This window comes from Danio rerio, chromosome 7 (genome assembly GCF_052040795.2).
Source record: "Danio rerio strain M-AB ecotype USA chromosome 7, GRCz13ab, whole genome shotgun sequence".
Taxonomy (NCBI): Eukaryota; Metazoa; Chordata; class Actinopteri; order Cypriniformes; family Danionidae; genus Danio; species Danio rerio.
In genome coordinates, this window is record NC_141027.1 from 71,118,203 (window position 1) to 71,130,311 (window position 12,109).

At 32.3% G+C, this 12,109-nt stretch overlaps 1 protein-coding gene across 4 annotated transcripts in view; it reads left to right on the forward strand.

Annotated features, from left to right (window-relative positions):
* LOC101882566 (adhesion G protein-coupled receptor G2) overlaps positions 1–8,552 on the forward strand; it is a 41,841-nt gene extending 33,289 nt beyond the window's left edge. For all 4 annotated transcript variants that reach the window (XM_087262232.1, XM_087262234.1, XM_087262231.1 and 1 more), the window contains 3 exons: positions 3,454–3,559; positions 5,668–5,945; positions 7,701–8,552. In XM_087262232.1, coding sequence (XP_087118358.1) covers positions 3,454–3,559; positions 5,668–5,945; positions 7,701–7,825 — 509 coding nt within the window. In that variant the 3' untranslated portion in view covers positions 7,826–8,552. The remainder of the gene's footprint in view (positions 1–3,453; positions 3,560–5,667; positions 5,946–7,700) is intronic.
* Positions 8,553–12,109: the final 3,557 nt, after the last annotated feature.

Sequence of the window (12,109 nt, forward strand, 5' to 3'; positions counted from 1 at the left end):
TACTTTTTTGTTTTACAATCAACCTTGGAAAATCTATATATTTTTCAGCATAAATTAGACAAAAAATATGTTGTGATCTTCATCTAAGTCACAACAATAGAAAAACTCTGTCTGCTTAAACAAACACCACACAAACATTATATGTTTCCATGTTTTTTATTGAACGTTTATGTTAGGAGTTACTGCATGTGTGTGTGTATTAAGTGAAGTTTCACAAACTAATTTCAAGTGGAGCACGTGGTTTGATTGAGCATGACTGGCTTCCCATCTGTAATCAGTAATAATCCAATCAGAGTGATTCAAGCTTACTATAAATGGATCGTTTTCTCCCTACTGCTCTATCTTCGTTTGGAAAGAATCCCCCCTTCCACCCCATCTCCTCCTTTTCTTCTCTTTTCTAAGGGTAAGCTCTCGAGACCTACCTGAACTCCCTTATATAAGGATATAAGGATCCCCTTATATGCTTATTGACCAGGTGGCAGCCTTGGGCTCAAGTATTTCCAAGCTTAGGTTTCTCTCCTGGGACAGCATGCCAAACCTGCTATAGACCTTTTTCATGGCTGCTGCATGGTGGGCGCCATAGCAACCAGCGTCTTCCGGTAGAATGCTAAAAACTTCCTTTTACAAAGTTTACAACTGGTAATTTGCGCTCCGAAAATGGGTTTCAATAACGTTTTTAATATATTACAGAGTGTTTTTGTGACACACAACTTAGAAATGTGTCTGTTAAAACCGTTTTAATCTGTCAGAACCGTATTATTAGCATGAAACTTATGTAAGTCATGCAATTAACAAAAATGACCAATAAATATTAGTTACGTATCCTCTGCTGGCTGATTTGCGGTTCATTCTAATCGCGAGCCGTTTATGTTTCTTTTCATGTGTTGTTTTTACCATGGTTTGTGTTTTTCTGTCATTTCGAAATGACACGCCTATATTTTCACGTTGTAACAGTTATTAAATCAGTGGGTCAGTGGGACAGTACAGGCTACGTATGTGTCTGTCAAACATTTTGGTGAACTACATTTGTTTGGGATGGTTATATATTTGAAATAAAGAGAAACTGTTGACTTTAGCGATTACGAGGCTTCATGTAAACGGCAGAAGATGCCGTCTGACAACGAGGGGAAAATGCCTCACAGCAGCTGTTTTCCATCCTATTAGATCACATTTTTTTCAGTGATCAGTCCAGGAGATGGTGCAGATGGACAACAGAATTAGTTCAAAGATGATAAAAGCTGGTAAAATAAATTAAAACTATCGTTTCAAAGCTGTCCAAATGTGACTGTTTACATGCATCAGCTACTGACCGGAAGTTCTTAGCATTCTCCTTGCGCATACATGCAAAGCATCATGGGTAATTTTGCGTTCCAAGAAAAAGGTCTATACACACTAAGCATATCTAAGTGGGAACTCTTGAAAAGCATCAAATGCAGCACAGCTTGTACCTGCACCCGGTCTGCATCCAGACCCCTCTCGCTTCAGGGCCTGAACAGATTGCTGTTATCAACAGAAAAATTAATTCCAAAGTTTATCAAGACATTTTGCAGAAATACTCAAGACCAACTGTCTGCCAACTGCAGCTTCACAGAGGATAGTAGGGGTGTAACAGATTGTTCAGATCGTAGAAAATTCATATGGATCACAACCCACAGTTCAGAACACACATGACCCACAGATTAATAATTTTTTTACTGGTAGATTAATCCTAAATTTGTTGCCTCTCGCGTCAATCAAATCACATTTATGAAGCATTTAGGCTTTCCTGTAACATATAACGATGATGGAAGAAGTGATGGTGTGTTATTCGGGATGTGGTGGGTTTATTAGATGTTTTCTGTCACTACTTGTTTAACCTGCATTAATGCAATCAGTGGAAGCTGCACGATAATCATTAAAAGATCGGGATCTCAACACCCACGCAACATAAATTATGATGGTGATTTAAATATGTTTATTAATTCTAAGAGATTCAGTCTTAAGTCTTTTGGGTTAGTTATGAAGTTACAAACAGTCAAAAAACACAGAAGTTAAGAAATAACAGTTTATAGTTTAGATAAAAAAAACCACTGATGTTTATAGTAAAGATTAAAATCACCGTCATATGCATTTAAAGATGCTTAAAAATTAAAGTTGTCAGCAGCAATTACATTATCTAACCAATAGGTGGCAACAACCAGCCATCAACAAAATGCTGCTGAATAATTCCTCAAAAATTATCATAAAGCAATGAAACATGAAGTTTTATTAGTGAATAACTAAATCATTTATTAAAAATGAGACTAAATATACATTTAAATGTACATTTTATATAACATATACACTTTATACATGTAGTGTTATCAGCAACAGTGGTAGTAACGGTGAATTTTTCACAGTTCTGAATAATTTACTATTTATTTTTTTATACAGCTGATTATTTATTCATTTCGTTTTTAATAAAATCACAGGTTCTGAGTTCTGTTTGTTAAAACCAAAAGTGTCATGCAGTACTGTTTTTGTAATAAATGGAAAGAAAATTACATTTGTCTCCTCTCCGTTTTGGCTGATTAGAAAAATAGTCCGATCTGTGACTAAAGAAACTATAATGTGACCCGAAACATGAGATTTGTGATCAGTTACACCACTAGAGGATAGGTGATGCAACATGGCAACAACCCAACGCATAGAAGTAAATCAATAACAAAATAGCTTTAACAGAAAAAATACACCTTCTGGAGTGGCCCAGTCAGTGTCCTGACCTTAACTAGATTGAGATGCTGTGGCATGACCTCAAGAAAGCGATTTACAGCCCAAGGATATTGCTGAACTGAAACACTTTTGTAAAGTGGAATGGTCCAAAATCCTTCCAGACTGTTGTACAGGTCTGATTTGCTATGCTTGGTTGAGATTATTGCTGCCAATAACTGGGGGCCCACCAGCTATTAAACCAAAATATTCACATACTTTTTTTCCACACTGCACTGTAAATGTTTACATGTTGTGTTCATTAAACAATTGAACCAAATGTAAACATATCATATGTGTGTGGTGTTAGTATAAACAAACTATTTTTCTATTGTTGTTGTCTGTTAAAGATCAGAACAGATTTTCTGTTAAATTTATGCTGAAATCCAAATAATCCCAAAGGGTTCACGTACATCTTTTTACAACACAGTCAATTTTATTGTACTTATACTTACTTTTTAGAGACTAGTATCCATTTCCATCCCCTCCGTACTTGTGTTTATATTTGTTAACACTCGTAATTGTTCACCAAACAATGTTGATAGATTTTTCAATATTTGAAAGGTTTACACTAGGATAATTGGTCCAACCAAAGTATGTTTTCAAGTTACAAAGTGTAACAAAATATGCACAAAGAAACTGACCATGATTTTATAAAACTAGAAACATAAAAAAGGTTTCTTCAGTTTTGTGGCTCATCCTGCAATCTCTTCCTCTTAATAACAGGAGTCCCTGCTGCTGTGGTTGGAAGTTTGCTGTCGCTTCAAAGCCATTATTCTTTTTATGGCAACAAAGAAATCAAGTTATCCAGTTCTAATTTAACAAATGCATTGTAAGTCCTTATATTTCATCTACATTTTTCATTTAAACAGCTTTCAGCTCTATTTTTTGCATTGTTTATTACATTGTTAACATGTTTTGTACATTACACAGTATTTAACTGTGATATGAACTGTATTTTGCTGTAGGACAGTTATGCAGTATGTTACTGTGTTTTAAAGTTTCATTGTGAAAATGACTGTATAGTTTACAGTAAGCAGTAAGCAAGATAAATGGTGCTGTAAATGAAAATACAGCATTTTTGCTGTAGATGATTTAGTCAGTGGTGAACTGAAATGTACTGTAATATGTATAAAATTTTACAGTAGGACAGGTATGCAGTCTATTACTGCATTTTAAAGTTGCATTTTTGAATTACTGTATATTTTACAGTAAATATAAAAATACTGTATATACAGCAAGATAAATCTAAATACAGTATTTTTGCTTTTTGCTGTAATTGAATTTACAGTAAGTTACCAGTGAATTGAAATGTAATATGAACTGCATTTCACTGTAGAACAGTTATACAGCATTTTACTGTACTATAAAGTTGCTTTGTGAAAATCACTGTATATTTTACAGTAAAGACATACAATAGAAATCGCATTATCCAGTTCTAACGCTACAAATGCATTGTAAGTCCTTTTAAATCATTTACATTTTTCGTTTAAACTGGCTTTCAGCTCTTTTTTGCATTTTTTTATTACATTGTTAACTTGTTCTGTGAATTACACAGTGTTTTACTGTAGAACAGTTATGCTGTATGTAACTGTATTTTAAAGTGGCATTGTGAAAATAACAGTATAGTTTACAGTAAACAGTAAGCAAGATAAATAGTTCTGTAAATGTAAATACAGTATTTTTGCTGTAAGTGATTTACAGTAAGTTACTGGTTAACTGAAATGTACTGCTAGGACAGTTATGCGGGCAGTTACAGCATTTTAAAGTTGCATTATGAAATTCACTGTATAATTTACAGAAGATATATAAAATATTGTAAATACAGCAAGATAAAGGGTGCTGTAAATATACAAATACAGTATTTTTGCTTTTTGCTGTAATTGATTTACAGTAAGTTATCGATTAACTGAAATGTAATATGAACTGTATTTTACTGTAGAACAGTTATACAGTATGTTACTGTATTTTAAAGTTGTTTTGTAAAAACTACTGTATATTTTAAAGTAAGGATATACAATAGAAACTACGGTTTCCAGTTCTAATGCTTCAAATGCATTGTAAGTCCTTATATATCATCTACATTTTTCATTTAAACTGCTTTCAGCTCTTTTTTTGCATTTTTTATGACATTGTTAACATGTTTTGTAAATTACACAGTATTTAACCATGATATGAACTGTATTTTACTGTAGGACAGTTATGCAGTATGTTACTGTATTTTAAAGTTGCATTGTAAAAATCACAATAGTTTACAGTAATCAGTAATTATAGAAATTACTGTATATTTTACAGTAAATAAATATAAAATACAGCAAGATAAATGGTGCTGTAAATCTAAATACAGGATTTTTGCTTTTTGCTATAATAGAATTTACAGTAAGTTACCAGTGAACTGAAATGTAATATGTACTGTATTTTACTGTAGAACAGATATGTAGTATGTTACTGTATTTTAAAGTTGCTGTGTGAAAATCACTGTATATTTTACAGTAGATATATAAAATATTGTAAATACAATAAGATAAATGTTGTTGTAAATGCAAATACAGTGTTTTTGCTTTTTGCTGTAGTTGATTTTACAGTAAGTTATCGATGAACTGAGATGTAATATGAACTGTATTTTACTGTAGAACAGTTATACAGCATGTTACTGTATTATAAAGTTGCTTTGTGAAAATCACTGTATATTTTACAGTAAAGACATACAATACAGTATACATACATACATATATATATATATATATATATATATATATATATATATATATATATATATATATATATATATATATATATAGAGCAACATAAATGGTGCTGTAAATGTAAGTACAGTATTTTTGCTCTAATTGATTTACAGTAAGTTACCGTAGAGTCTTCAGAACATTGTTAACAGTTTAGCCCTCTTTAACTATCAGAAATGTGCACCGTGTTTTACAGCTGCTGGATCACAGAGCCTCTTATCCTGTACGGCGTGAACCTTTCCTACGTCTCTGTCGTATTCCTATTCAACACAGTAGTCCTGATCACAGTGTCCAGACAGATCTTCAAGCTGAAGCAAGTGGACAGTAAGAATAAGTTCAAATCCCTGAAGGATGCCATCACAGTGCTGGGGCTCATGTGTCTGCTGGGTTCATCATGGGGCTTGGTCTTTCTTGGCTCTGGATATACCAACTACCCTGTACTCTACCTATTCTGCATTTCAAATACATTGCAAGGTAAGTTTTTCTAATGAGGGCTAGTCACAAAATGCTTAGTCACGGCTTATCATCATCAAACATTTCACACTTGTAATTTATAACTGGAGTTAGTGTGAAGACTTTGCAGAAGCACTCACTGTAAAACAAAAACAAACAAAAAAATCTGTCGATTGACATTTTTCATATATATCACGAATGACTGTTTTTCAGTTTAACTACAGTTATAAAATGCATTATGATAGTAATATAAACCTTGATCTCTGCTCTGTCAGCTTTTGGTGAAAATTTTACTCTGCAAAGTGTAAACTGAACTCAACAGAGTGTTTTTTATTGACATAGCTGATGTATTTTGTACAAGAAATAACATAGATAAGCAGTTTTTACTGTAGCATAATAGCACAAAAGAGTATACATGAGTACATGAATATTTTTATCCCTATCTCATTGAATATAGACTAGATACACTTACCGGCCACTATATTAGGTACACCTCACTAGTACTCCTTTTGCCTTCAGAACTGCCTTAATCGTTCGTGGCATAGATTAAACGAGATACTGGAAATATTCCTCTGATATTTTGGTCCATATTGACATGATAGCATCACGCAGTTGCTGTAGATTAGTCTTCTGCACATCCATGATGCGAATCTCTCATTCCACCACATCCCAAAAGTGTTCTATTGGATTGAGATCTGATGACTTTGGAGGCCATTGAAGTACAGTGAGTTCAAGAAACCAGTCTGAGATGATTCGCGCTTTATGATGTGGGGCGTTATCTTGATGGAAGTAGCCATCAGAAGATGGGTACACTGTGGTAATAAAGGGATAGACATGGTCAGCAACAATACTCAGGTAGGCAGTGGTGTAAACACAATGCTCAACTGATACTAATAAGCCCAAAGAGTGCCAAGGAAATATCCATCACACCATTACACCACCCTACCAGCCTGAACCGCTGATTCAAGACAGGATGGATCCATGCTTTCATGTTGTTGATGCCAAATTCTGACCCCCCCACTCCCGAATGTCGCAGCAGAAATCGAGACTCATCAGACCAGGCAACGTTTTTCCAATCTTCTATTGTCCAATTTCGGTGAGCCTGTGCAAATTGTAGCCTCGGTTTCCTGTTCTTAGCTGACAGGAGTGGCACTCGGTGTGGTCTTCTGCTGTTGTAGCCCATCTGCCTCAAGGTTGGACGTGTTTTGCATTCAGAGATGCTCTTCCGCATACTTCGGTTGTAACGTGTGGTTATTTGAATTACTGTTGCCTTTCTATCAGCTGAAACCAGTCTGGCCATTCTCCTCTGACCTCTGTCATCAACAAGGCATTTGCGCATACATGTTGTTGCCATGTGACTGGCTGATTTGCGTTGCGTTGCTAATTTGCACTAATGAGCAGTTGGACAGGTGTACCTAATAAAGTGGCCGGTAAGTGTATGTTGTTACAGTGTATGTTGTAGTTATATTTATTAAAATAAGAGCTTGGTCTCCTAACAGCTTTGTGAACAAAAAAGGATCATAAATAAAAAAAAATTACAAATGACAACAATTTCAACTGAATTTAATATTCATATAGTTTTCTTTGTTTTTCCCTCATAATTAAAAGTTTATTTAGCATTTTCCCTAACATATACAATAGGGTGTACTAATTTTTGCACTATGGTTTTAAGTTATTTTGTTTTATTAATTCTAGTTTTGGCTTTGGTACTGACTAATCTTACTAATACGATAATACAGTTACAGTAATTGATTGCATTTTTTATATTTTTGGCAGGGTTTTTTATCTTTCAGTGGACGTGCATGACAGCAAGGCCAGAGAAAAAGAAATCCACTCATGTCAAGTCTTTATCCACTGACAACAGCACCACGGAAAAAAACAAAGCAATAGAAAATACCTAATATGTAAAATCCTGCATCCAAACCGCATATATGGGGGTAATCAAAATATTCTACTGTCACTTTTTAGGACACGCCAAGCACACTAGATATTGATAGCGGACAAGGCGTAAGTGTTCAAAGCCACAGGGGACAATTCAGGCATATCTTACACTCATAATCATTCTTTTTTCTTGTAATGGACATTATAAATGGATTAACATATGGAAGAGGGAATATGTCAGCTTTCTTTTCATTCATCAACTTTGTTTTAAATCAGTATATCCACCTTTCTTCTGTATAGATATTGTATTTTGTTTGCTTTTGTGGGTTTGGGGTGAACAAACCTTTTAAAAAAGATGTATAGATGTATATAGATTTTCAAAAATGTATAGATTTAGTTTCACTATTTAGTGTATGGATACGGGTTGTTGCAGAAGGATTTAATTTTGTACTAATCTCGTAGCTCCTAAATGTAATTGATCTTTTTTTACAATGTACATTTATTAAGCTCGATATTTAATTTAGTTAGCTGAATGACAATGATTGGAAAAACATTTAATGAGATCCACAAGTCATTCAGTGGGATTACTGAGTCTATGCAAAAATACTGACAACATAGTGATTCTGTCAGATGTGTACGTGGCAGAAATATATTATCTTGTTTCATTTCAACTCCTTACATTTCTCATATCTGTCAAGTTTAAACTGATGTGGTTACAAAACTATAACTAAAATAAAAAGCAAGCAGTGAACAAAACATTTATCTATATTGTTTATGCTAGTTCATGACAATAAAGTCATGCATTTTTAGTTCATATTAACCAGCATAACGTTTGATTTTGATAATGTATTATTAATATTATGTTAAACCATGATTATTAAATTCTGTACATTTATTTTAAGTACTAACATTAACTAATAAAACCTTATTTTAAACTGTGGCCAAAATGATAAAATATATAGTGAAAAAATTATATAAAATGAAGCAATGAGATTTTTATTTTAACAAAACTTACATAAATAAAGGGACTAAGCCGACAAGAAAATGAATGAATGAATGAAAACTTACATATTAATACTTATTAAATAAACGTATAAATATAAATATTATAAAACTTATATTTAAAACATTTAAAATTTTAATTTTGCCTGTTTGTGAATAAATGTACAAACATATACAAAAGCAATTGTAATACTTGTACAAGATTAACTTTGCAAACTCAGTGCCAGCAATTCAAACGGATATGTATTTGCTTCCATCTAGTGGCCAGTAAAGGCAACACTGAACTCAAATGATTATTATTGATCATTAACAGAAATTTATCATGGGTTGTTATTTTATTCAATCATTTTTTTTTGGCTTAGTCCCTTTATTAATCAGGGGTCACCACAGCGGAATGAACCACCAACTTACCCAGCATATGCTTTATGCAGCGGATTACCTTCCAACCCAAAACTGTGAAAGGGTTGGAATTTACTTTTTGAAAATGGTATGTCATCGCTTCAAAATCGGATGTATTTTTGTTATATTATTATTATTATTATTATTATTATTATTATTATTATTATTATTATTATTATTATTATTATTATATTCAGGCTTTGAATTTTAAAAACAAAGTACACTCTAAATTCAGCCCACAAGTACAAGAATATATCTTAAAACTTGAAATGTACATATCTTAAACTGGAAAGTTCAAGAAAGAATATTAAAATGGAAAGTTCTGCACCAAATGATCACAAATGAGTGCACTGATGCAACATACAGATCCAGAAAATAAACAAAAGTAGACGCTTAAATAAACAAATAAAACTAGTTTTATTTATTTTATTTTTTTATAATAGATATAATAGTAATATAGATACAATAGAAATATAACATATTATAAATGTAATTCTTAGAGGCCAAGCATATTATCAATTAAAGATAACCACAAGCCAAAAATAAACAAAATGTAAAACAAAATACATTTAAAGGGAAAAAATATATATTTTTAATTATATAATTTCTCAGTTAAATAAAGAATTAGAGTGTAATGTTTTATTCTCATCATAAAATGTATTTATTTATTTATTAATGAAGCTGCAGCAATGAACATTTCTATATGGAGAATAATAAAAAAAAATTCTGTCTGTCTGTCAAAAAAGACAGAACCAAAGCATATATTAAAAGGCATGATCCACCCAAAAAAACATTAAAAAACTATTTGATAATATTGTATATTATAAAATGGCTGTTGTTCATTGTTCATATTGTTGTGACTATATACCAGACCTACTAGTTTCATCCTTGTTTTAACTGCATTTAAGGACTCAGAGACATGGGTTATTTTACTTGAACGGCTAAAGGAATGGGAGTGGACAATTGCTTACAGACTTATTCGTAGAACTTTAGTTTAAGTACCAATTCCAACTATTTACTGCTGGCTAATTACCTGTCTATTGTTACAATAAAATAGCAGTGTATATTAATTATTTTAAAATACAGCATAATCTCATTCTACATCCCTATTTCTATAGCTAAACCATTCTACCTTAATAACTATTAATAAACAGCAAATAGTTTATTGAGATAAAGCTCTCAAGGAAATGAGAAGTGCACCTTAAAGTATATTATTGTATCGGCAATGCTGCCTTTAAAAAGGTGATTAAAAAGCCTTACAAGTTTGGAATGACTCACAAAGGTGCTATAACCGTACTTTCCGAATAAACATACAGTTGAAGTCAGAATTATTAGCCCCTCTGAATTATTAGCTCCCCGGTTTATTTTTTTTTCCCCCAATTTCCGTTTAACAGAGAGAAGATTTTCTCAACACATTTCTAACCATAATCGTTTAGGAAGTCATTTCTAATAATGATTTATTTTATCTTTATCATGATGACAGTAAATAATATTTTAATAGATATTTTTCAAGACACTTCTGTACAGCTTAAAGTGACATTTAAAGACAACTTAATCAGGTTAACTAGGCAGGATAGATTAGGGTAATTAGGCAAATCATTGTTTAATGATGGTTTGTTCTGTAGACAAAATATTAAAAAATATAGCTCAAAGGGGCTAATAATTTGGACCTTAAAATTGCTTTTAAAAAAATTTAAACCGCTTTTACTCTAGCCAAAATGAATTTAAAAAAAAGACTTTCTCCAGAAGAAAAAATATTAGCGGAAATACTGTGAAAATGTCCTTGCTCTGTTAAACATCATTTGGAAAATATTTTTAAAAGGAAAAAAAAAATCTAAGGAGGGCTAATAATTCTGACTTCAACTGTCTTTTTCTTTGTATAAATAGAGATCGATACAGCTAATAAGATCCAAAGTGCTCAATTCCAAGTATTCATATTCTATATCGCATAAAACATTACTGAAAACATTGACAAAATGAAATGGCCTGTCCAGAGTCCTGACCAACTGAAAGAAAATAGAATGCAATATGCATATATGCAATATTATAAAAATCACAGAATTGAAAAATGCCAAATGTCAGGGCTCTTAATATCAGTGTGTAGTGCTTAAAAGCTTCTGTTGCACAGTATTTTTTTTCCATTTTCCATTTGTGAAACATTAGTGTGTTCATGCTAAAACTTCCAAAAAAGAAAAAAGTGCACTGGTCTAAATGTGGACACCTCATGCACCATATCAGGTTTTTACTTTTTGATCAGGGTGGAGCTTGCTCAAAAAGATAGTTCACCCAGAAGTGAAAATTTTGTCATCATTTATCACGCTTCAGCTGTCACAAACCAGCTTGAACCAACTAACCACAAAAGAAGATACTCGGAAAAACATGCTAAAAAAACAGAAACCACTGATGTCCGAAGTGTTTGTTTTCCCAACTATTGATGTCAGTGGTTACCACTTTCCAGCTTTCCTCAGAACATCTTTGTTTGTGCACTGTTAACAATTTCCTGTAGAATTTACAGTAACTTACAGGCAGCAGTTTGTAAAAAAATACAGTGTTAACAATGTTAACAATTAAAATACCATTTTATCTATTTTTATTCTCTTCTCACATATTTTCTAAAATAAAGAATACCTGTAATTTATTTTTCATTTGTCTATTGTAAAACAATCCAAATACTAAGTTGTTGTACATATCAGTGTTCACCAAATAAAAAGAAACTCATAACGGATTGGTAAGTAATTAACAGTGGATTTTTCTCTTTCTCTTTAATGACAAAATGACATGTACTCAGCTCCGTCATTTGGAACTTTTTTTTACATAACCTATGAGTCGATAGGAAAATTCAAATCTTCCTGTAAACAATTTGCATTGAATTTATTTTTATGGTTGTAATTTACATTCGTACG